The 26470-nt window shown below is 39.3% G+C and overlaps 1 protein-coding gene across 6 annotated transcripts; it reads right to left on the bottom strand.

Moving 5' to 3' along the window:
* Nucleotides 1–691: 691 nt before the first annotated feature.
* lin28b (lin-28 homolog B (C. elegans)) lies at nucleotides 692–26470 on the bottom strand. 6 transcript variants are annotated; one of them, XM_034231316.1, is made up of 5 exons: nucleotides 25808–26470; nucleotides 16981–17174; nucleotides 7279–7466; nucleotides 3840–4152; nucleotides 692–3686 (listed from the first exon to the last, which is right to left on the bottom strand). In XM_034231316.1, exons 1-4 carry the CDS (start codon nucleotides 25827–25829, stop codon nucleotides 3855–3857), a joined length of 702 nt encoding a protein of 233 aa, XP_034087207.1. In that variant the 5' UTR covers nucleotides 25830–26470; the 3' UTR covers nucleotides 692–3686; nucleotides 3840–3854. The 6 variants fall into 6 exon arrangements, with proteins under 6 accessions (XP_034087207.1, XP_034087216.1, XP_034087237.1 ...); XM_034231325.1 differs by having other exon boundaries at nucleotides 692–4152; nucleotides 25808–26006; nucleotides 26111–26469; XM_034231346.1 differs by having other exon boundaries at nucleotides 692–4152; nucleotides 16981–17159.

Raw genomic sequence — 26470 nt, 5'->3', positions numbered from 1 at the left:
CAATAAATATCACAATCTTAGTTAATATGGTGTCATAAAAGTGATATAATCTCTACAATGCCTTTGAACACTGCATACCGCCACATCTGCCATTTCATTTCTACACTCTCAGATTGGTGTACATTTCAAAATGAAGAAGCCACAGTGATGTTTTTTGGATTGGGGTCTTAAAAAAATGATAACACATTTAGGATTTGTTCTTGTTTGATCCTTTTGCTGAGACAGATGTTCACCAATGTTTGGTATTTAGTAAAACCCTGTGCAACATTTTTGATGGTTGCATGGATGATACTGTTCAATTCAAAACTGAAGACACGTGGAAAATATTAAGTATGTGATTCTACAAATGTGTTATCCGACATGCCGCCTTGAGAAACCTCTATGATTACCATTTTATTATCACTACGTTAAGAAGATTATTCTGTATTGTACAAGAACGTTTCTTTGCTGTGTCAAATATTAAACAGGACAATAAAGAGATCAATCAGTAGTTACATTGATTGGAAGTAAATATAAAGCTACTAACAACAATAATATCACTATATTTGTACCACGGTTGTGTATTATGTTCGTAACTGGCCCACTGCAACAAAGTGATTCTCTCAGCTGAGGGTGAACTGTAATACTGCCATCATATGCAAAATCAATTTTAAGTTTCAAGTTTAAAAAAGTACTTTTAACAATATTCATCTTCATAAACGTTTTTTTTTTTTTAATGACGTCTATGCAATGTCACCATTAGTACAAAATCTACTGATTTTCCGCTGTTAAAAATGTCGCTCTAAACTACAAATGCAGTTTGCGGGGCGTCGTCTCCAAAGCACACAACTTCTGATTATCCGAGGCTGTAAAAATGGCGGACCAAGGCCATGGAGCCCAAAAAGAGGAAACATCTATTTGGTAATAGAGTGAGACAAACAAAACGGAGATAGGCACTCCTTGTGCGAAGTACAATCCTATTCTTCTCCACCTTAAGCCCATCACATGAAGTGGTTACAAAACGGTTATGATAAAATACCAACACGCTAAAAATAACAGTCCATATCTTTTCAAAGTGTGTTCACACGGGAATGTTAAATATTTCATATTTAACACGTCAATAGCTAGGGCAACAGACTGAGGTAAGCTCACTGGCTGTCTGCCGCTAAGTGATGAGTTTATACTGACGGTATAACAGAGCTGGCAGAAAAACGTCACCCTGGATGTGAGACAAACATTCTCAAAACTTCTGATAAACTTTCAAAAAAGGGCTTTGAGTGTAAGATATTTGGAGTCACAAGTGACGAGCCACTTCAGGGCTGATTTGTTTAAAATGTGGTGTGACTCTAGTGCGACAAGTGGCAATTGAATGAACAAAGAACTGCATGGTGGAGGTAAAGGTGGTCTGGGAGGAGGTACGGAGTTTGTGGAGGAACAGCGCATATGAGGTAGGCTTTTGCTGTAAACAAAAAAAAAGGTTTTGCAGTAAATGAAAAAAAGTAACTTATCAAATCTGGGAAGGAAGACCAGGGAGTCTGTGGCAACACTGGGGAACTTCTCACACAACACCTCAGTACATTAGAGACCTACAGTTAATCATACAAGCTCATCAAAACAAAAGAAAAGAAATGCACAACTATGTAGAACTCAAGAGGTAGTTGCTAATATCAGTACATGAATCGGTTACATACGTCTCTTCACCATTGCTTAAGAGAGTTTGTTGAGTCAGTCAGTGGATGATTCCCAAAAGAATAAAATACACTTTTTTGGTTAATTCCCTGAGAACAGTTCATCATCCTGAGAGGAATTGTGTGTAAAAATGTACAAATACATCATACAAAAAGATGTTGTTTCCATAAAGATCTGAGCATGGGCTGTGCTCCTTATGTTGTTTGGTCATTCACTTTTATTTTCTGTCATGCTGCATTGTTGAGACTTGATTTTTTTTTTTAACGCACGCACACATTCAGAAAGCTGCACATTTTATATATAAAAAAAAACAAAAAAAAACGATAACTGCAGTGTTGCGCTTTCAGCAATAACTCCCTCTTATTGTGAAAGGGCAAAGACAGCAAGCAAATCTTATCTTTAAATGCCTTCAAAAAATAAAGCCAAACTCTTTGGTATAGAAATATACCAAAATTAAGTTGGTTGTCTACTTAGAGCTTTTTAAAAACACACAAGCTACTTTGATATCATTATACAAAGTTATTTGATTTGTCAGAACATTAAGATACAACTCCAAAGCGACCTGATGTGAACTTTGTGAGGCGTCGACTTCAGGTAAGCTCTTTTCACATTCAATATGGTCAGAGAAGGGTTGTAAGGTCACAAATAAGTGCCACTAAAGCCACGCTTGGGATTCAAGTTATACCAAAAGCAGCACTCCTTCTCTCTCTCTCTCTCTCTCTCTCCCTCCCTCTCTATCTCTCTTCAGTGAGTCTCCATCCTGTGGAGGGGCGAGCGATGCCTGGCTGGTGCTAGCTAACAACTGGTAGGCACAGATGGAAGAGGAACAGGTGGTTTGACCGTACTGCAACACAGCTGGGAGAGCAAACAGCTAGGGAAGAATAGGTGAGGTATTAAGTAAGTAGAGCAGCTGTGAGGACACTGTAATGGTCTGCACCTTTCATCGAACAAGGTGTGCGGGGTCAGAGGTGAGCGCTGACTCCTTGCACTGAAGTAAAAGGAGAAGGCGTGGAGTAAATACATTGTAAAAACGTCAGTTTGATTCGTCACGGATGAAAACGGTTAAATAGAGAGAGAGAGCTACAAGTTTTCACACACCAACAAAAGTATCCCATACAATATACAGGGCTATTTACCTATGTCAGAGCTAATTCCTTATATATGCTTTACTTAATAGAATTTATATCTTGTGACTTTACATATATATTAATTACTTATACTATGATTTATAAATTGTAAGGTTATTTTTTAACTAATTATACAACAACCAAAGTGGAAGTCTAATGATCATTACGTTGAATCTAAACTATGGATTATATGAGGTTTTAGCTAAACTGCTCTATCTCTAATAATAGGAAACTGAATCGTTAATAGCGAGGACTCGCACCTGGGGGGGGAGGGGCCAGTCTGACAGAGAGGCTTTGTTTCGGAGCACAACACACGCATGCCAACACACACTCTTTTTCCCTCTCTCAGTCGTGCACGTGCATGCACAAACACACTCTGTGACAATCAGTCGGTCCGGTCTATTTCATGAAAAGGGAGAGGTTGGAAGTGAGTGTTTAAAGATTTATAACAATGTGTTTCGCAGCTCATCTTCTTTTAAAAGCGCCCTCTGAAAAGGGTGCCTACAGATCTTCACAAACTAAGCTAACAATCCTGGGGGTCTGGATTATCACTTAGAGGGTCTCGAGCTTCTAAAAGTCTTAGAAATGAGCTACCGTGTGTGCAGCATGATTTTCAGAATGATTAGGCCTACAGGATAGAAATTGGAGGCTTTCAATCAACGACATGTGTGAGGGGAAAAGCCAACACTTAGGTCCGAGGAGAAGAAAGAAAAAACACAAGATTCATACCACGTTGTTTCACTCTTGAGCTGCACTGATTGAAACAAGAAAAACAGTCGATCCCTGCAGTCACCATTCCAGCGGTGGTTGCCATAGCTGCACCAGATGACTGCAAGTCAGTCACACACATTCACGCATGTCCGTACCCCGTGGATCGTTGCCATAGCTGCGCTGGTTAGAAAAAAATAAAAATAACATTAAAAGTAAAGAAATCAAGACCTCCCATTTTTTTTTCTTCACAGGTGTGAGGTAGATGAGGGGGGGGGGGGGCTTCAGGTATCCTTGATTGAGGGGAGACGTGAGGGTCAGGGGTCAGCGGCACACCTCTCTGGGCTGTCTTCAGGACTTCCTCCACCTCTGGGTCCGGGGGCCGCGGGAAGGCTGGGGCTCCTCGGGGGAGGAGGAGGACCCCTCGAGGGGAGATGAGCCCGAGCGCTCCTCCTCCTCCGGCGGGCCGAGGAAGGGCCCCGTAGAGGTAGACACATTTTGGTCCTGAGAGCCTGAGGCGGGGGCCAGCGCCTTGTGGGGGCACTGGGCCACCATGTGCGTGATGCTCTGGCAGTAGTGGCATTTCTTTGGCTGGGGGGGCAGGCCACACTCCTTGGCATGGTGATCCAGACCTCCACAGTTATAACAGCTGCAGAAAGACGGAGAAAACGGGATTAACAATAACCCATACATGTGCAATACGTATCATTTATTATACACACAAAGATATTCACTTTATTTGTTGTATGTTGTCTATTCTGAATGTTTTGATGGCACCTTAAATGAGTAGCTTTACTCTTCTTGTTGTACTTGTATAATGACAGTAAATGCTTATAATTCTAATAACATTTTATCCACCGCAATAAAGAGTACAAAGTACTTCACCACGTTATGAAATAGTAAATGGACTGTATTTATACACAGGTGTCCATATAAGGGGCCCCCTTAGGAGAGATACACACACATTGAAAATATGTATGTTCAGTATCTTGCCTTAGGACACTTCTGTACCACAGCTGCTCAGGAATGTGTGAGTATGTATATGTTTATAACTACACTTTTATTACTTATTTATTCAGTATTTGTACGGAAAATGTTCTAACAAAATCAAAACATTATTCTATTAAAAAAAAGATAAAGTATATCCTCATAAAACACCAGCGCTGCGGAGTTGAAACACCGACTAGGATTTTACACTAGATGGCAGCATAACACATAATATGGCTCCGGATCAAATGTGAGGAGCACTCGGTGGCGTTCACATCGATACTGCTTTATTACATTTGACAGGAAGCAATTGGGTGCTAGAAGGATTACAACAACAAAGCGAAGGCCAAAAGATTAAAGCCAAAAAGGATGCCACCAAATGAACCGCATCAAATCAAATGGACACTATTGGCTCTTTAATACATTAGATGCTTGTATTCTTAAGTATTAAGTATTCTTTGTATATTTAAGCGCTTTGAGCACCAGGAAAAGCGCTATATAAATCACATGTATTATTATTATTATTCTTCTTCTTCAAGGCTTGATTTCTCATTTCACGGTTTAATGTCTGTTCCTTGTTAACCTGATGCTCAACACTTCTCTGTCCATAAAGTCTTAACCAGGTGATTCATTCAGTGTTTTGAATTCTATAATAGCACACAGTGTAACACTCTCCTGTGTGGTGATTTGAAACAGAGTCATGCTGTCTTTCGGTAGAAGATGAAAGCAGTACATGATCATGAAACAATGGTTCACTATCTACGTTTTAAGTATTGCATCACAGCCAATTAACAAAATGAGCTTTTGAGTCAAATGCTGCCACTTCACAAGAAAACAAATGCTGCCAGGATTTTCCAAAGAAGGCGGTTTCAGTCCTGATTGCTTTGGAAGGAGGCTGGATTATGTCCAGAGAGAATTTAACAATTACCCACATGGACAGATGGATGGATATTTCTGATGAATATGTTTGCAATGCCTCTTAATAAAAGCATTACATTGATAAACCATGAATAAGTCACACAAGTGCTTACAACGTGATTCATAAGAGTACAAATACAAAATACTTTCAATAGCATGGTTTAAATGAATAACCAAACATCAGATTAAGATATTTGTAACAATGATGAAGTAGTATATTTATATTTAACATTCTATTTTGAGGTTTACTGTATGCAAAATCATTTGTAAAAAACAGCTTTAGCTCAGCTGAATTAAGTCAAAGGCTTTCAAATAGAAATGCTTTACATTTATAGAAAATTATTTGCCCAAAAATCTATTGCATATTTGAACAAAACTGAAATAAAGAAGTTGTCAGTTTTTTCATTAATTAAGAATCAATACGGTATTCTGTAAAGAAACTATTTTGAAAGTATTATTGTCTTTAAAACCTTGTATTTATTGTGAATAATTAATCTAAACATTAATTAATAATTTTATTATTATTATTATTATTATTATTAGGAAACCACCTCTGATACCACCCCACCATAACCAAGATAATAACAAAATGGAGAAATAAAGCATTTCATTTAACAGTTATGTGTTTGATTTAAATGTAGATCTTTATTTAGTAGACTGTGTTTTAAAAAAAAATAAATGTGTTTACTATTTCCACAAAAACATGACATTTCAACACAAATCTCACATCGAAACATCTTTAAGAGAGTTAAAGAACCTCAGTGTAAAGGGTGGGCTACAGAATGTTGGGTTGCACAGCAGAGTGACCAGCAGGGCTCAGAGCAGCTAACCGCTCGCTCTGAGCGCTCACAAAGACCCGATGACATCACAGACGTCTACCTGCCATCTCTGAATCCAACACCACCTCGCTGCCACCTTAGCAGCAGGTAGAGACACTTGACCTAACACTGGATCAATTATCCCAAATAAACTGAATTATTCAGCTATGTAAAACAATAAGGGAGCTTTTTCTAACAAAAGCTTTTTCTTTTCACACCTTAGAAACAGGGCGACTCAGGGCTGCAGCAGCTGTGATGCAGCACAAAGAGTGGCAGAGATGGACTTTTAAATGCAAATGCAGCCTTAGAGTGGTCATGTGATGTGTTCCCGCAAACGTATCCAGCATATACAGCTCTTCCTGGCAGCGCTTGTTAAACATGACTCCCTGTCAACAGGAGGACGGGGAAATCAGCCTCTTGTGTTAAAACCACCAGGCGTTTTCAAGGAGCTCTATATGGCTCGCTCTGACAGATTTTAGCAAAGCGCCCTTCAGGATTTTACTGAGAACAAAACAATTGATTGAGCTAGTGCCGCATTGAGATGCATATAAGCCCAATCCATCCCTGCTAATGCCGCCTCTAAAGTAAAAGCTGGAAAATTGATTTAAAATAGCGGCAAAGGCAGGCAAAGTGCCCTATTCAATTCCTTATTATGGTGCAAAATAACCATAGCAACAGACATGTACTCGGGCAGATTCAATAGATTTAATCTATAATCTCAGCCCACTCACAAATAGCTCACTGCAGTGAGATGTACAGCATATGTCTCCTTCTGCTATAGGCAGCCGTGATTTCTAAATGCAGGCTGCCAACGGTCACATATATTCAGTTTGCTTTAAATGAAACATTACATTACTGCTGACTCACAAAACATAGGATAGGGCTGCACACTATATCATTTTCTTATTGTCAAGATATCAATGAAAAGAAAAAACATCTCGAAAGACTGCACACTTAAAATATGCCTTTCATTGTTTTATAGGTGTGTTCAGTTTAATGTACAATTTGATGTTGTTGGAAATGTTGGAAATAATACTAATTAAATCACTCACCGGTCTCCCTTTGGTTTGCGTTTCTGGAGTGGGACCTTGGCTTTGGGTCTCCTCTCGCTGCCTGCGCAGGGTCCCCCCCCAGGCCCGTTCACCCGCAGGGACTCCAGGCCCTTGGAGCATTTCTTATAGGTGAACTCCACCTGCTCTCCCTCCTTTAAGCTGCGGAAACCCTCCATCAGCAGTTTGCTCTGTCGGGAGAGAAAAGCAATTATCAGTTTAAAAGATGTAGGTGCTTATAGCTCAATGTATTCTTTGAAAAAATGATAAAATCCTGCAATACACAAGGGTCTAAATGATATCAGGTGGTGTCCAGTTTGATGTAGGATACAAGTATAATATGTGCTCATGTTACTTCAATTTGCTCTAATTTCAGTATAAAAGCATGAAGTTACACCTGTGGAGATAATTGATAATATATCATTTCATATAACAATAATTATGATTGGATATATCATTTTTACAAGATATATATGATTTTGTAATACAAATCAGTGGAACACATGAGTAAGAATAATGTCCGTGAATAATGCTGAAACACATTTGAAGCTTTTCAAGAGACAAATCTCTCCAAAATGTTGTTATGAAAGACTCCATACACAAATTGTTATCAAGATGTACTTCACCCTGACTGCTTCTGCTGTGTATTTTTTGTTATACCTCAAATGATACAGTAACCTGACAAAGCCTGTATGCTTTACAAATGTCAAGACTGAGCCTCATTATTGAACAGAAAAGGTAATTTTTCAATGAAACGACACATTTGAATGCCTTGGTTCTTAACTTCAGTCCGCCTGTCAGCATTAAGCTCAGCATTAATATTATGCGAGTACACACACACAGAGCTAATTTAACACTTACATAATGAACAGCTGCCTGAGAGCTTTTCCAGGTCCCCGATCAACATTTGTAATCTCTAAATAATTGTGGCAGAAGAATCAACACTTTACTGTGGAGGCTTTGCAGTAGCACAGCGTGTACACAGAAAGACATGGTTCCAACATGGTGGATTGACTGTCTGTGGTTTACACCAACTGCCAGAAAAAAGTGTGTGTACAGAGATCTCACACACAGCGTCCTTGCTTTACTCCCTTTATCTACTTTTCACAGAGGCACCACTTCCTATTCCTTTGTGCAGGGAGAAAGGACGAGTACATCGCAATCATTTTCTCTCAGCACACATCCACCATCCCTCTTATCTACATGATCGGCATTATTGATCTAGTTACTACATAACCACTGCACAATGATTTATGTGCAGCTGATGGCACATAACGGACGGCTGATAGGCACTGTATGCGTGACCTTCATGAATGGCAGCCGCCCTGCAGATCTCGGTAGGTACACACACCCACACGAGCACGCAGTGTGCAGTGAGCAGAGCTAACCTACTATACATCGAGGCCTATAAATAACACACAGGCTTTCTGTAAATTCCCGGATGGGTAGGAGAAAGATGCAGAAAAAGGAACAAATGATCAGAGTTAAATGTAAACCATACAGGAAGGAGAGAAAATGTGCTCAGCAGCATTTTCTTTGCATTCAAATTGTGTCGACAAATGCAACAACAAAGGAGTTATTTAGGTGATCCATTAGTGGAAAGTAATGTGAATAAAAGAGAGAGACAAGATGGGAAGGTGAAAAGCAGGGAGAAGAGAGTAAGTGGTCATTAATTCATCAAGCTAAGAATAGTGTCTGAGCTCATTGTACTCTGAAGGATATCTGACTACCAATGGCATAAAGATTCAAGAGTAACATCGGGATGAATTAGGGTTTATGTTAGAGTTTCACTATATGCTTTTAGAAACGAAGGATAACGAGTTATAGTTTAAACTGTGTTTCATTCAGAAGCTTTCTATGTTTCAAACTGTTTATAATAAATAAATCATAGTAAACTCATATTTAAATAATTATTTTGCAGCCGTTAATACAGATTTTTAAATTCCAAATACAGGTTTGCAGAATAAATGTGACAACCATCGCATGGAAACATTTTAATACTAAGTCAGTCAAGTTAAATAATGCGAAATAGGCCAAGAATATCACATGTTTGGAAAAATATGTTTTAAAAATATATATATTATAATTATTGAATTTAATGTTTAATAAATCCGTTTTAGGTTATCTTTAAAAAAGGTATTTTTTCACGAAAATCCACCCTGAAAATTGACATTTTGACTATTAAAAGAACTAAGATGAGTTTGTTTTTATAAAAATATGTAGATATAGATAGGTACATACAAGACAAACTTAATACATTAAAACAATGTTAAAAAAATACAGTTTTGATTAAAAAGAAAATCTGTTCAAACAACTTCTTCTTTACTACACAGACTTATACTAAACATGTTTTTTGAAGGGCCATGACATGTATATTGTGCAGATAGAATTAAACTATAATCATGAATTCGATGCATTCGTTTTATTTTATTCTATTTAAATATAATGTGTGTATCTTTTTAGTACATAATCATTGAAGGCACTTCATACTGGAAAAAAGGACCAAATTGTGGTAACAATTCTAATAATTGAAACTTGCACAAATATGAAACATAATCAAAACAACTGTGCTTTTCCCTTTAATCTTAACTTTTAGAAGTGACTCTTTCTTTCCATTTTCACAATTTATAACAAAGGAAAATGACTGATAATATGGCTGGTGCCTTTCCCTTTTTCATGTTCTTTTTGATTCTTTCTCTACCGTCAGTGAGGGTAACAGCAAGGACAACTGAACGTTTAGGTGATTGCTTGTGAAGGACTTATCCATTTTTGGTTTTCAGATATTGAATTTGGCTTTGAGGAAAGGACAATAATCAAGTACTGGAGGTTAGGAGTTGCTGTGCTAAAAAAAAACAATAACCAAGCATTGACAATTTATTAATCAACTAAGAACTGCAACAACATGAACCAAAACTGACTTCCTATCGTTCTAAAACCACAAATCAAGGAACCTCAATCAGTCAGACCCATGCTTGATCAAAATAAAACCCGAATTGATTGTATGATTACAATCATTAGACCGTCCAAATTACTAGAAGGCACTCCTGCAGCAGAAATCAGCTGAAAGAGAATAAAAAAATTGCACCCATCCCCCACAAAACAAACATATACTGAATAATGATGAATAATCACAGACTGGTCTATAGACCGTGCGGCGCATGAGCCCTTCCTGTTCCTCTCCTGTCTTCAGTCCACAGGCAGCTTGTCTCGCCAGGTCAAAGTTGAGTGGTTTGTCTCGGCACCCTACCCCCTCTTCAACCCTGTCAATGCACCAGTGAGGAAACCACACAACCTCTTTTGTTCTGCCGAAATGCAGGAAAACACACACACACACGTCCTCCATACAAGACATGGTATCACACTCATGTCTCAGATGAGGTTCATATCTGGAGCGTGGGCTGGCAGCGGCTAGGTCTCTCCACACTTACGTAATAAAAAGCAGCATGTGGATTTACATGCGTGTGTGCTGGTGTGTCAATGTGTGTGTGAAAAACTACATTTGAAATCACAAATCAGAACCTGTAACTTGAGACCCCTCATCTCGGGTGACCTGGCGGGTGTCCTGACCAGTTTCAGTTTACGCACAGAGGTCAGGAAAGGGCACGGACGGGGAGAGGGAACGAAACAACGTCAGAGGAGGAGAGAGGGAGAACACAAAATGGAGGAGTGGCCTGGAGCAGGGGGGTGGTGGATGAGGGAGGGAGTCCAGAGGAGGAGAGGGGAGGGAGGTGGGGGGGGGCTCATGGAAATGCCTCCAGCGCATTCTGTTCAGCTCCAATGGAGGAGCAACTCCTGATCAGTGGCTGGACCTGGGGGGAGCCCAGGAACAAAACCCCCATTTGATCAGGAGCCCCACAGGTCAGCAGCAGAAATCCGGGGGTCAGTGGTATAGCCCCCCCCCCCCGCCCGACTGGCGGACCACACCAGCTCCAGAGCTTTAACTCAGAGCCACCGGCCGCTACTGTCACCCTGAAAAGTAGAGAAACTGAGCCAACAAAATGGATACCGACGTACTCTAAAAATGGCTTGATTATGCTTACGAGCTTCCTTATATGTAATAAATATCTTCCTATGGCTCGAGTGTGTGTGTGTTTGTGTGTGTAAGAAGGAGCCAGCGATCAATACGGACTCCAACATCCTGGATAGAAATAGCCCTCCTTTTCATCAACCAGGTCCTCGTCATCACAGGGCCCGGCAATCAATACAGGAAGCTGTAACGTGAGGGGATGTGGAAGCGGGGAGAGGACACCATCCTCCACCAGCCTCTCTCCGTGGCGACCACCGGCTATGGAATGGCTAATTATGGGATGCTTTAAATCAGAGGTGGCCCACGCAGAGCCGATCGTGCTCGTATTGAGAGGGAAAGGGGGTGTGTAGAGGTGAGCGTGAGGGAGATGGCGGTCACCATGTGGCGTGGTGCCATTAAGTAGCTTTTTACACACAGGAAATGCTAAGTGGACAAAGCTGGGCCAGATCAGCTCAGATGGACATAAGCCAACAGGACGCATATAAACCAAAGAAGAAAGAGGGAAAAAGGAGCGAGAAAGCTGGATGGAGGAGGAGGGAAAAAAACAACACACAAATATGCCGATGAAACCACCAACAGAGCCGCTCTCATGACGCGGACCCCAGCCCTCCTCAACACGTTGTCATTAGCGGCCCTGACCCTTGAACCCTGCCCAACCCCCATCAAACACTTAAAAGCCTTCATGTTTCCTCTACCTCAAATTAACAACATCCAACACCCCCGATTATGACTTGGGCAAATATTTGATCTGAGGGAGGAAGCACTAGATCATCTTGCTACATTTATCAGCAAGAGAGGGGAAATGAACCTCGCCGAGGTGGCTGGTGATAAAACGCACAGCCGGCTAATAACTGGAGCCGTTCAGAACAGAAGCACACTTACCAAGCTGCTTCACACAAAGGGTAGTGTTCTTTCCAAAATCCCATATAAACAATTTTAAGTGACACCTTCTCAAATGACATGATTAATGAGCAAATCTTAGTATATAGATACCTAAGTGGATTTTAAAAGAAAATGTTGATACTAAACTTCACCATAAGCAAAAGAATAAACAAACCTTTTTTACAAGTAGCAACTGTGTTTGTCTCAGTTCAAGTTGTATGAACAATGTTATCATTCCACATTAAATAAGATCATTATCACATTGATTTTGTTGCAGCTTAGTTTTTTTGTAAAGGCAAATACCAGCAGCTGGAAATGAAATGTTGGAACTGAATTCAACACTCATACATTCAAGCATGATCCAAATCTTTCTAAGTATCATCTGAATCTTATGCTTGAACAAAGTTTTTATATATAATTTGGTTGTAGATTTCACTCCATTGTAACATTTCAAACCGTGTTTAAGACAAAGAAAATCTCTCCAAAACTAACCTTGAATTAGATGGGCTTTTTCCAAATGTATTATTTTCTAAGACTGTATATATTTATCACTTAGTTGATATAATCTGCAACTGTATTAATTAATAGTTTCAATAATATTTCAGGCACAAGTACATGTGAACATGTTTTCATAAAAATGTCTTTGGTCAGATTAAAAAAGAAATTGTGGAATGGGTAATTAAAAAAGAAAGATATAAATGTAATCGGCAGAGTACTCTATAATAAATCAATCCTGAATGTCCCCACAGGGATCAATAAAGGTCTCTTATCTTATTACATGTATGTTTAAAGTACTTGCTAACTTCTTTATTCTACTAAGAAAATAAACAGACCAGCATAAAAAAAAGCCTATTTCAAAGACACATTTACTGAGTGTTTGATCTAATTTCAATCTTCATTGTTGAGTGTTTCAGTGCGATTAGATTTCTAAATGAAATGATATAAATAAAGTGTGTGACTTGTTCTTAGCCCTGCTCTGCTTTCTACTCCGCCACCTTTCCAATTACCAATCATCTCCTCTGTATGTGGCCAGCTCCTCAAAAGGAAGTCACATGACTACTCTTTCTTCTTCTTTTGCGTTTTTTGATGTGCAGAAGAGAAGGGTGGGTTGGTGGTGGAGGAGGTGGGGAGGGTGGGGGGGGCGGATAGTGTGGCTGCAGGAGAGACAAAGCCTGATACTGGCTATCTAGAGGCAGAGATGGGTGGGGCCTGCATGCCAAACGGTGACACGGACCAGAGGTTAATCTCACTAGGGGCCCACTTTAACCTTGCTACACAAAACACACACACTCTCTCGCACGCACGCACACACACTCCAAAGACCTCAAACATCTTACAACGGTTCCCATGTAGACATCAACAACCTGGTGGTTAAGAGCAGAAAGTAAGAACCACACACACACACACACACACACTCACTCACGGAGGTTCCATAAATTGAACACACTGGAGGTTTCAGGAGAATAGCAGCAGCAGCAGCAGCAAACTGTTCAACATTTCAAACTGATTACCGACAAAGGGCAAGCAGCCCCCCACCTCACCGCCACACACCCCCTCACCCCACCCAACCCTCCTGCCTTTTTGTCTTTAAAGAAATTCCTCTTTTTAAAAGAATGCCCGAGGAGAGAGCACCCCCCGTGTCCCAGCAGGAACTCACACACGCACACACACACATTTCCACACAGAAAAACACTCAGTCCAGGTAGGGGTTGACAAACAGAGATAATGAAACGGCTTTGTGTGTGGAATCACTAAGTAGAGAGGTAAAGTGGGTGAGGAAGCTTAATTACCCTCTCTCTCTCACACACACACACACACACCTTCCAAAAAGGAAGTGATCAGATAGGAGCCGTGATGAAGAGGCCTCCCAGGAAGAGAACTCGTGGTCGGGCGGGGACCCTCGCGCTGACTCACACACTCTCACCCTCCCTCTCTCCCACCTCCTGCTCTTTCACTCACTCGTCTTTTTCCAACCTCTCGCTCATGTTTTCCTCTTTCGGCTACCACTAGCACCCCTCCGACGCCCCCCCCCCCCCGCACCGCCTCCCCTTCGCCAACACTTATTTTTCCCACATCCCTCCTCTTTCCCTCTCCTAGGAAAACTCCTCCTCTCTCCCCCTCTTTCTCCTGTCCTCATGCTCCCTCTTCCCCTGCCCATCGCTCTCACCTCGCTCTCTCTCTACCTCTCGTGCATGTAGGGGGAGTATTGTACAGCAATACATCTGCAATTCTTCCACTATTTCTCACATCAGTTAACCTTGTATTATAAATGCAAAACATATATAACATGACCTCTCCCTGAAGACTCTTCCAACAGCTTGTATAGTGTCTTTGTGCTACAGCTACAGAAATTAAACGATAAGTTGATTGACAGAAAAATCTATTAAAACGTTTTGGATTATTCAATCAGTTATTCTTCAAAATATAGCTTTTATAGCCTCCTGATTATGAAAATGTCATGCTTTATTCCTCTTTAAATCCTATTGAAGTGGATATCATTGGGTTTAAGACTGAAAAAACTAAACATTTCCAAGAAGTTAGGGTTGATTTTTTTACTAATCTTACATGTTATAGACCAAACTATTAATCTTGTAAATAATTGTCAGTTTAGTCAATAAAGAAAAACGGTTAATAGCAGCCCTACTGTATGCATATCAAAGATTTCAACAGCAGTACTCAATGTATTTGATATAGAATATGTTCCTGATACTGTAGACATACATGATAACCTGCAGGATTTATTCCGTATGTACCCACGACAGAACATTTCCAAAACAGCATTTATATTTCCCAAAGTCTCCAGGCTGACAGTCTAGAGAGGGAGCAACAGTCAGAGCAAATGAGAGTGACTGCTTCAATGAGAGAGTATGCAAACACTGGGGTGTTTTGCATAGAATACGACAATGTGCTTATGAATGCATATTGTTTGGCTCTTTGTGCTAAATGACAGCTGTATTATTGGAAACACGTAGCTGGAAAGACTGGGGGAAATGCACTGATGTAAACATATCATTGTATGCTAGATAATTATTCTGTTAAAAGAAAAAAGGTTTTAATGGAACAATTGGCATTTTCTGAACATGGAAATGCAGCTTGCCACACATAATGTAGAGCAGAGCTAGTCATTACAATCATCTCCCCCTCCTGTGGTTTGAAAAAATCACACTAGACTGCATGCATTTGAGAAATATTCCCACAGACACCTATTACCACCAGCCTGCCCGGTCCTATAGGTTACAAACGGCAGTCTTTATTTGACTTCTACTGGGCTCTTCAGACTGCTTCCCCAGACTAAACCCTTCTGCCCTGATATACTACTAAAAAACCTTTATGGCAGCAGGGAAATAGGAGCTGGGAGTATGTAGATTGATGGAGCACGCTCAATCAATGGCGCCACAATATGTAAGTATCAATCAAAAGATGGATACTGCAATATGCACTTCCCTTAGCCTCTCGTGCTTGCAGATATTCACAGTGGGGCTCGCATATCAAAAACTGCACCGACACACAAATATAATATTTATATATAATAACAAATATTAAAAATGCATTATTTTGTGTAGGCCTATGACAATCAATGACATAAATATAAAGATAGATGGAGTAAGAGTAAACATAATTCACTCAAAATGTGATTTCTTTAAGCACCAAGTGTACAGCAGATTTTAAATGATTTTATATCAGTTTTTATTTTTTTTGACTTTATCGTCAGAATAACTGAATGAAAAGCATCATATAGATTAATGGTTTATGTATAATGATCACAAGATGCAAATCATAGGAAATAAATAACAAATAGAAGAATACAACATAAATCATAGAGACATGTTAAGTGTCATTTCATCCCTGCAAACTGTCCTATAGTGTACACAACATAACAAGTTCAAATGCCACACTCAGAGGTCCCTCTTGTTGTTTTGAGACTGGATACAGCTTTTAAAAAATCATATCATTAAACATTGTTGAAGTTCAACAAGAATGGGTGGATAATTAAATAAATGAATGCCTTTATGAATGATCAGTGGACCTGTTTTATTCACCACTGCATCACTGCTGACATCTGACCCCTCGTGTGCCCCTCCTCTCTTCCCACCAGCACAACATCCCACAATAAAGACACCGCTCAGGGAGGGTGTCACGTGAAATGGTGAAAATGCCTCTCCTCATCAGTCCACTAGTATTTTTAAGCCATTTTATAGGACCGTAAAATAGGGCGATTAAACACAGGGAGAAGAGGAGCCTCTTTGTGTGCTGCAGAATAAGTGGAAAACAAAGCTTCAGAAATGAACCCCATGCACAATAAATCACAAGTACACATGCGGTGGAAAACAGGCCAAAGGGATGCTTCAAACACATCCACAAAACAGCAGCAAAGGAGTAGCACGAGGGTGCAGTTTGACTTATTTAAAGCATGCTTCCCGACTGTCCAAGTGTGAAACTAACCGTGTCACAGCCACACGACAGGGGAAGCGAGGGAGGGGAAAGCCTGGACACATGTGGCTCAAAGAGGAAACTTAACGTGCTTTTTATTCACGCTCGTGGACAACGTGTGATTACACAGTAACATGTTGGGCAATGCAAAACATCCGGATGATACAATGTAGCTGGCGCTCTGAGGAGGAATACAAAGGGGGCCTACGAGGAACGAGAAAGGGGTACGAAGTGACAGGGAAATTGTTGGAAAAGGAAATAAAACTAATCAATCATTCATCACGTTAGGAAAGACCAAATCCGCAACACATCAGCACAGATGTTTATTCCTCTTTCTTTCTTTTCTTTTTTTGGCGTCAACTTACTTGGTGGACGAAAACATCCAGAGGGGGGTCGACGGGGCTCCCATCGCTGCTGGTCATTGAAATAAATCCAAAGCCCATCCGGACGTTGAACCATTTACAGAAGCCTGAGCCCGACAGGACCTGAGGTCGAGTCCGGTCCTCCTGCTGCTCGGTGGACTTGGTGGGGTCTTCTCCGCCACCTTTACACGGCCCTCCTGAAACAAACAGGAAACAAGTTAAAACATTTTACAGGCTCACAGGACACGGGATGGTTACTTCTCTGAACGCATAAAGGTTTAGTTTAATGGGCCCCGTTGCGTAAACTTCTTCAAGAAGCGCGGGGGGAATCCCCTCCACTTACAAACACGGGCTATGTGAAGTTCAGGGCCGGTAGACATTTCCTACACTACTAGTTTCGGCATCAAAAAGGGGATCTGGAGGGCGCGTGGTGCTGTGTGCATGAAAGTTGTTTGTTACTCCCTGACAGATGAACTCGGTCTCGTGCACAGGAGTGCTCGGTCCGTGTAACTTTGTGAGGATTTGTCTCGTGCATCCACAGCCCGCTGCTACAGTGGAGTGGAGCTCGCTATGGGATCCAAAAAGGCAGGTGTACACATGGTTCCCCAAGCTTTACTGCTGGGCAGAGTAGCACATATACGCTCCAACAATGCATACATCTTAATGCAGCGAAACATGGTGGGATACACTGCCCGGTAGGGGCGGTTCAGGTCGGGGTTTTTTGAGGTTTGGAACAACATTCACATTGCACCTTGCCCCCCACGACACCCCCTTCCTTGAGCTAGCAGACAGGGGAGGTAAAAACTAAGCAGAAAATAGAAAATAATTGCAGAATAACCTTCGGCCATGTTTCCCCGCGGACCCTCTGCGCCCAAGTTGCAATAGAGAAGCTTCCTCTGCGAAAACGGGCTACGGTAGTCACCATTAATCCGACATCCTCGATCCCATCGGTCACTAATTTAGCTCGCATGGTACGGCGTGCTTTCTGCCTTTTGATATTTGTGTCATGTCTCTCTTTCTTCGCTTTAATCCTTTCCTCACTCTCTGCACCTCTGCACTGCTCTCCCTCTTTCTCTCTCTCTGCCTCTGCCTCTCTCTCCCTCTCTCTCTCCTTCGCTCTCATTCGCTCTCGAGCTAGCTGTGCCCGTTCCCGTAGTGAGAACACGTGACTTTGTCAATTACATGCTTTCTTGCTGCTAATTTCTGCCCTGCGATTCCAGACAAGAGGGGACTCGGACTCGCAACCACAAGCAAAATATACCCCAGTTGTGTGGTGATAAGAACAACAAACCCTGTTTAGCCTCTGACACACAGTGGCGTGAACTGTATATAGTGTGTTTTCTTGGGATAAAGACGTAGCCTATCATGATGGTGTACTACATAAAGCTATTATGCTCAGAGATTAGATTAGATTGGATTAAATTACATTTGAATTATTCCTTTGGGATTTGATTGGGTGGTCATAGCAGCGGGACAAAAGCACACATAAGGAGAACACATGGAACATAGGGAAATAAACAAGCAAAAGAAACAGCAAGTGTTTGGGCTTTTTAATGATTATATATATGCATATTAACACATGTGATTAATATAAGTGCTCAGGGGTTTTAAGGCAACACAAATAGGCAATCTATCAATGGTGAAACATTGGTCAGACAAGAACTTCTAACATAAAATATCACATTGCAAAGATTATTAGTAATTATGTTAAGGCTTAACATTTAAAATTAGCTGGAAAAAAGTGCCCTTCCTAAAAAAACTGCTTTTTCCAAAAATATAATGCATCCATAGATGTCCAATCATATTTTTAGACATGTATTATAATAAATAGAACGCTTAAAATTAACAAAGAAAGTAAACTTGCTAGAAACTCATAATTCCTATAAAACATGCCAACAAATGTCGTATTTTACCTAACATCTTACACCAAAACATGATTCCTGTTTTAATGTGTGATTTATGTTTCCGTTAAATAAACTCACATCTTTGTTACAGAAATAACTAACCACACGAGAGTTCCCTTTACTCAGGACCGAAATACCTTAAAATAACAATACAGAATAATAATGTGATGCTAATTTTCTATGCTTTCCATGCATGCACATGTTGTTTTTGAGCTCATGTTCCGTAACATACGACCAGTTACCTCCCAGCATCATAGTGGGCACCAGAGGAGAGCTGAACTCACAGCTTTGGAATGTGACTGGAAAACCCAGAAAAACAAACCTGAAAACTGATGTGTTCAGTTGTCAGAAGAAAATCAACCCTCTATACGGGTCATGATTAAATGCTTTATAAGTTTGTGAAGAAAGCCATGTGCTTGATTCTCATTTGCATTACAAAATCATAAAGACACAGCAAAAAAAAACTTCTGAAGAGATTTAGTTTATGTTAAAAAAAAGTTTACTATAGTGCACATTTCTCATATCAAAGCAATCGTAAAAAAAACTGTAAATATGAGTAAAACTTAAGCAAACACTTGTGAAGTTAATAACTCCTTTAAAATATACTTTTTATCTTCATATAGCTTCCATGTGTTCATTTGATTTATACAACTCCACTGTTGCTTACTTTTTTATTAATAAAGACTGTACATCATAGAAAAGTGTAAACTTAACAAAAACAACTTCACAATCCTTCCACAAAAATTAAACTTGGAAAAAATAATCTTCACTGCATCCATATTTCTTCCCACCAATAGGACACACACACACACACACACACACACACACACACACACACACACACATAAGTGTATTCACCAGCTGCAGGTTACTCAAGGCCACACAGCACAAAACCAAGCCTGAAAAATACTACGTCCAATGAGAAACTTCACTCCTTATCTCGTATCTACTCTAGGGGTTATTGTATGTATTGTATGTATTGTATGTGGATAGAAGAAAAACACGTTGGAGGAATGAGACAACAACAAGCCCATCTCCACCCACCAGGGCGATAGAGCCCACCCTCTGGAATTCCCAAGCTTTTCCCCCTACCCCCATCCATCCATCCCAGCCCGCGGTCAGGCCTGTTTTTGAAGATGCTTGTAGAGGAGGCCTCTGCAGTGGCCATAGAATTACTGTTTGGGTCACAGGGTTGGATCCCAGTGTCAGATGTTATCCACTCACTCATATCGTGACAGGACCATTCTGATAGGACCAGTCAGTGGGAATCCCCGTAGTGCTTCTCACTGAGGGAACATTTAGATATGGGTGGCTTTGGGTGTGCCTGTTAGTCAAAGGAAGCCACTGAAATACCAAAACAGAGATTAGTGGAGATTTAGAGGCACCTTAACTCAATGTGAACATCTCAGTTCGGCTGGGAAAAATATTTTGAATGTGAATTGGAGGGGAAACATCTCAGACTGATGTTGTGTGGATGAAGACAGGGTGTTTGTATGGGAACGTTTCTTAAACCTTTATTTTACTGAAGCTTATTTAAACTTTCCTTTGCATTATCAACACCAACTAGAAGTCATACCTTAGGATTCATTTTTAATTGTCTTAATGTAGCATAATATGATTGTCTCAAACTTGTTTTTCATTTTTATTTGTGAAAAAGTTGTTTTTTGGTTAAAAAAAAAAAAAGGGAGATCAACTTCTTTGGTGTACATTTTTGTTTTTCCTAAAATAAATAAAAGTCTCACTCAAGTCACCTCTTTTTTTACTTTATACTGTAGGAAAACAATTTCAAACTAACATAGCCTTCTTTTCATTTTCCTAGTCTTTTTCTCCCTGTTTTTATGGATGTCGTACATTTAACAAAATCCTTTACAACAAGTTTTATAAAAGAAATGGGAACTCATATACCATTTAATAAGCCTATTTTTATATCGACTGAAAATGCAAACATTAGCTTAGCTTAGAAACACCAAGTGAAGTTGTATTTAGTTTACCTTTTTATCTTATTTTTAGTCTCTATTTGTAAAGAAATACATTTAAAAAGAGACATTTTCCTGTTAAGTTCTGTAGAAAAACAGATATTAGAAACATCGCCATGCTTTGGTCTATTTAAAAGATATATATAGAACGTTGGTTGTCTCTATGTTGCAGGATGATATTTTGTTATTAAACTTTAGACCCTTTTACACTTTTTTATTTTTGGAGAACAACGACAAACAGGAACTTTTCCTTCTAAATGTTGCATGAAAGTGAGCGACCAACTTCTTTGCTTTACATTTGAGTTTTTCTCATAATTACCACTAAATGTTTTTCGCAAGCCCCCTTTTTATTTCACGTTTTGCTGCATGAAAAGATTATTTTCACACTTCCCATGAATCTTTTTTCCACTGTTGGTGTAACAGTACATCAAACAAAACATTGTATATAAAGTTTTGCAAAAAATAGGGAATTCATACACATTACATAGCCAATAATTAGCCCATTTTATATTAACATTAGATTTTGACTTTGAATCAACACCAAGTGAAATGAATGCCACCGTTTTTCATAACTTAACACAATCTCAACAAAGTTGGCTGCAGAATACTTTTTTTTTTAAATCTTGCTTTAACTTTTCATCCCTATTTTCTTCCATGTGAAGAAACACAAATGAGGGATTCTTCATATTATGTTCTGCAAAGAAATCGTACATTTGTACACAGCCATTTTTTTTGTCTATTTTAAAGATGAACTGGAAATGTAACTTCTTTAGTTGAATTAGTTGTTAACCTTATTATCCACTCTGCTACTGTATACGTCGTGCTTTGGCCTATTTAATTGTCTATATGTTGTGGGATAAGATTGTTCTCAAAAACTGTTAAACTTTAGACCTTCTCCCACTTTTTTTATTTTTCGAGAACCACAAAAAACAAGAACTTTTCCTTCTAAGTTCTGCACAAAAGTGAAGGATCAACTTTTTTGCTTTACATTTTTGTTTTTCTAATAAATAACGCCAAATGCCCACTATTTATTTTACATTATGCTGCATGAAAAGATTCTATTCAAACTTGTTTAAACTTCACATGAATCTTTTATTCATCTCTTGTGTGATGGTTTGTGGAAGAGTGCACGGAACAAACAAGCAACATTTCATATAAAGTTCTGAAAAAATAGAAAATCATAGGTGTAGCATACGTAGCTTTAAATTAGCATATTTTTAAATGGACTGCTAATATTAACCTTAGATGTGTGACTTGTAATCAACACCAAGTAAAAGCCATGCTACTGATTTATAAACGTAACGCAATCAAAACCGCTACCTTGGTTTATAAACCTGTTTTAACTTTACTTTTTTCTTTTCTCCGTGTTTCCATTTGTTAAGAAATGAATTCAAATATTTGTTATATTAATTTCTGCAAAGAATTCACATCTGTAACATGTCTGTTTTAAAAATGAGCCGGACATTTCATTTCTTTAGTTTAATTAGTTGATAACCTTATTATCAACTCCAGCTACAACTCGTGCTTTGGCCTCCTATTTCATTGTCTTTATATTTTAGGATAAGATTGTTTAAAAACTTTTTTATTTGTAGAGAACAGCTAAAAAAGAGCACATTTGTGTTAGAACGTTTGCATTAAAGTGAAGGATCATCTTCTTTGGTTACTCTAACTAACACCAAATAAAAGCCTAACCGTTTTACTGACATTATGCTTCAGGAAAACATTGTTTTCTAACTTTTTTAAACTTCCATCAGTCTTTTTCCTCTTGCTTTTAGCTTTGATAGCAACCTGCCATAAAGTATTTAAAAACAAAAAGGGAACATGAGTAACATATGCTTTGGTCAATTCAAAGATTAGCTGGAAATACATGTTCTTCGGTTTATTTTGTTGTTAACCTTGTTATCAACACCAACTAGAAGTCACACTTTGGCTTTCTTTGATGACTCTTTATGCTGCAAAGTAACATTGACTTCATTTTGATTTAGTCTGAGCTACTTTTCCCCCACAGAGGGGAACATGAAGAACATAGTTGTTAACCTTCTTATCAACACCAGCTACTGTATACGTCCTACTTTGCCCCTCCATTTAATTGTCTATGTTGTGAGATTGTATTGTTTACGATGGTTCAACTTTAAATCTGTTCCCACTTCTGTATTTGTAGAAAGCAGACATAACCATTTTTGGTTTGAAGTTTTGCATAAAAGTGAAGAATAAGCTCCTTTGGATTACATTCATTTTCCTAATAATTAACACTAAATAAAAGTCTTACTCAAGACACTACATTATGCTGCAGGGAAAGATTGTTTTCTAACTTGTGTAACTGTTTGTGTTTGGATAGAAACCTGTCATATAAAGTACTTTAAGAAACAGGCTTTGGTCTGTTTGAAAGATTAGATAGAAACACTTCAGTTTATTTAGTTGTAAACCTTTTATCAACACCAACTGGAAGTCTTTGATTAGTCTGCTGCAAGATAGGATTGATTGAGTTGTGTTTGTTTTGTTGCTATTTTACCCCCATTGCAAACTTGTCCAGAGGAGAACATGAAGACACAGATCAGCTTTCTTGTGAAGTTCTGCAAAAGCAAAACATGATTGGCATATGGCAACATCATTTTGATAATTGTTGTATTACTGGCTTAAGAAATATGCAAGTAAAGTTGCCCAAAGTAAGCTATGTTGGAAACGTTTCCAAAAAGATGTTGCTGTTATATTAACTTGAATTTAAATAAACACTGTCTGTATCTGGATATATAATCAGTTAAGAATAACATGACCTTTGTTTGAACCTTTTTGGAATTATATGAAGTACAGTTTTGTATTTGAGTTATTCTGAATCAATAAGACATTACATTTAGATTCAAAGAAAGTAGTATTCTTTGCTTTGGTTTACTCATAACATTTGAATATATTAATAAAACATATCAGTCTTTTCGGGCATGACGAAAAATCCACTGAAGCTTTCACAGTGAGCCACAATCACATGTTTTACTTAGTTAAATAAGAGAAAGGAAAATACCTTGTTTCCCCTTGATAATGTGGAGGATGGTTTGCTGAAGTGAACACCAACTACTCATTAAATATATTCAACTTTTTATTTTTTTATTTATCCTCACGATGTTTTGATAAATTAAATCTAGCCATAGTCACTTTTTTTTAGCAATCTTAAAGCAGTAAGCATGAATTAAGTGTAGTTGTTATACAGCCAATAAGGGAAATGATGGTACTAAAATCAGACTGAGATTTTAGGCAGTCATATAAATAAATCACTTCGATCTAAATAGATCTTTTTGAGCTTTTAACCTGAGGAGTACAGCCAGATTCCTGAGCTGTTTGAATACCAACTTTCTGAGCAGACTTTGGACTCCATCACCCCAGCTAACCCCAGCTAACCCCAGCTAACCCCACCCAACCCCCACTCCTCACCCTAAAGGCTCCCAGAGGAAATGTGCCTTGTTGCTGTCAATGCAGTTCAAAGGGTTCATTGAGTTTGTCTCTCCCCTTTTCTCCTTTCTCTTTAAGTGAAGGGGTTATTTTTTTTTGTCGTTTACTTCATGCATTCCAGACACCAATCCTTCACTTTTTTATAACCTTTGCAAGGAAGTGTAAACAGTGCTGGGGAAACAGGCCATCTCCTCTCAGAGTTATTTGTCCTAGAACTGGAGAATATGAGCATGTGGAATGTTTTACATGAATCAAGTGATTATTCACTTTATTGTTTTAATCATTTACAATTCTAAATACAGGTTGATTGGACTTCACTTGGTTTTAAATCACATGGGGGAGGATTTCTGACTCTACCTCAATTAAACAATAGTTTTAGTATTTAAATGAAGTTCCTCATTTGACATATCTTTAGATTTCGTTAAGGAATATTTTTGAATCAACGAAAAAATGTAGGCTACTCAAGTCCAACAAAAGCGTACATGTGCCATGTGCTCCTTATTGGACCACAAAGTAACCCACATCCTGCAGCATCCTGTCTTCATCCCCTCGCTTTATTTAACAAAAGTACCATTACATTCTTCATTTAATATCAAATGTAATATGTGTGTTGGCGGATTAAATATTTTTTCACACGACACGTTTGATCCGACACATTTTTAAGAGCCTTTAGACTTTCTTTTACCATGCACCTATTGCACACAGCAGGGTGATTCCCATTCTGTTGTAGATGGGCACAGCGAGACAAATTAGCAATACGACGTTTTAAGGGGGAGACATCACGTATTTTAAAGTAGTTTTCAATCTTAAAAAGTCTCCCCCGACATCAGCAAACAGCGAGATAGAAGTGAATGAAATACCGGTGACGTCAGAGACAGAGGGAGGAGGTTTGGAGGAGAAGCGCCTCTGGAGCCGGTGCGCCAAAAACTGCGCACAATGGCACCACATATCCGCTTACACTTCTCTAAATCACGTTTTATTTTTTGGTTGAATTTTTCTGCTCGGATCCTTTATGGTCAGTATGACTTTTTGACTGTATTTGCCTTTTCTTAAAGGTTGATATCACCACTCAAGTGTCATTGTTAATCCCACAAAGGCTATGAATGGACTTCTGCTCCAAAGATCACCGCAATACTAATGCCATAATATTCCTATAATATTCTTAGAATTAGTTCAAATGGGCATTGACCGATAACGTTTGTTTTACTGTTTGGTTTTTAGTTACTTTTTACCGATAAGGTCGTTTTAGTTTTCCATGTGCATTAGTCCTAAATCAAAACAAAGATTATGTGCGCATTTATAGCGTTGTTTGAATGGGTTTGATAAAAGAGCCGATCCATCACTTTCTCATGCTGCTGAAAGCCGGTCATTTCAGGTCAGTGAAAAGCAGGTTCTACAGCTTCAGAGGGGTGAGCTCAGCCGCAACCAAACACCACATCCACTGCTTTTTCAGGACATGTAAAGTCAAATACAAGAAGCTTACTATAAAAGTTGTTTAAAGGGACTCACCTGGAGGAGAGGGAGCGGACATCCTCCTTTTTTCCTCGGTAAATGGATGAGATGGCACGGGCAGAGCACACGGTTCCCCCGGTGTCCCTTTGGGGGAGCAAATGTGGAGGAAAGTGGAGCTTCAGCCTGCTGGAGTTCAATCTGCCGACGCTCTAGTTTGAGTTACATGTTTAGGCTGACTTTAAACCTATGAAGACGGCTGGAATCAAAGAGATTTTCCATGGATGAATATTTTATAGTGACACTGTAACATAAGCTGCAGCAGCGTGAGAGGGCAGGCAGATTTGTTTTTAAACGTCTCACCAGCAGAGCCTGTGCCTCAGATCTGAAATGTAATCTGAAAAATGATCCACATGAGTGGAATTGAGCTAAATTGTCAGCTCCTCATTTGTCAAAAAGCTGCTCCTAGCTCAGATGCAGTGTTGGTCAATCTGCTGCTTCTTAACATTTTAATTTCTGAGAAAAACATCCTAAAAGTGATCAGAGAGTGAGTTAAGCTGCAAAAAGTCTCTTTAAAAAGCGTTTTTTGCCCCCAATAGCCAGGATAATGTTAGATTATTGGTACATTATAACCCAATCTTCTGCATGCCTAAGAGCTTTATCCAGGCTCTTCAAACCATGTGGCATTCTTGGCCTCCCCCATCAGTTTCCCATGCCTTCCCC

The sequence above is a fragment of the Gymnodraco acuticeps genome, unplaced genomic scaffold (genome assembly GCF_902827175.1).
Source record: "Gymnodraco acuticeps unplaced genomic scaffold, fGymAcu1.1, whole genome shotgun sequence".
In the NCBI taxonomy this organism is placed as follows: Eukaryota; Metazoa; Chordata; class Actinopteri; order Perciformes; family Bathydraconidae; genus Gymnodraco; species Gymnodraco acuticeps.
The sequence above is the reverse complement of the archived record's forward strand: the minus strand, read 5'-3'. Positions and strand labels throughout refer to the sequence as shown.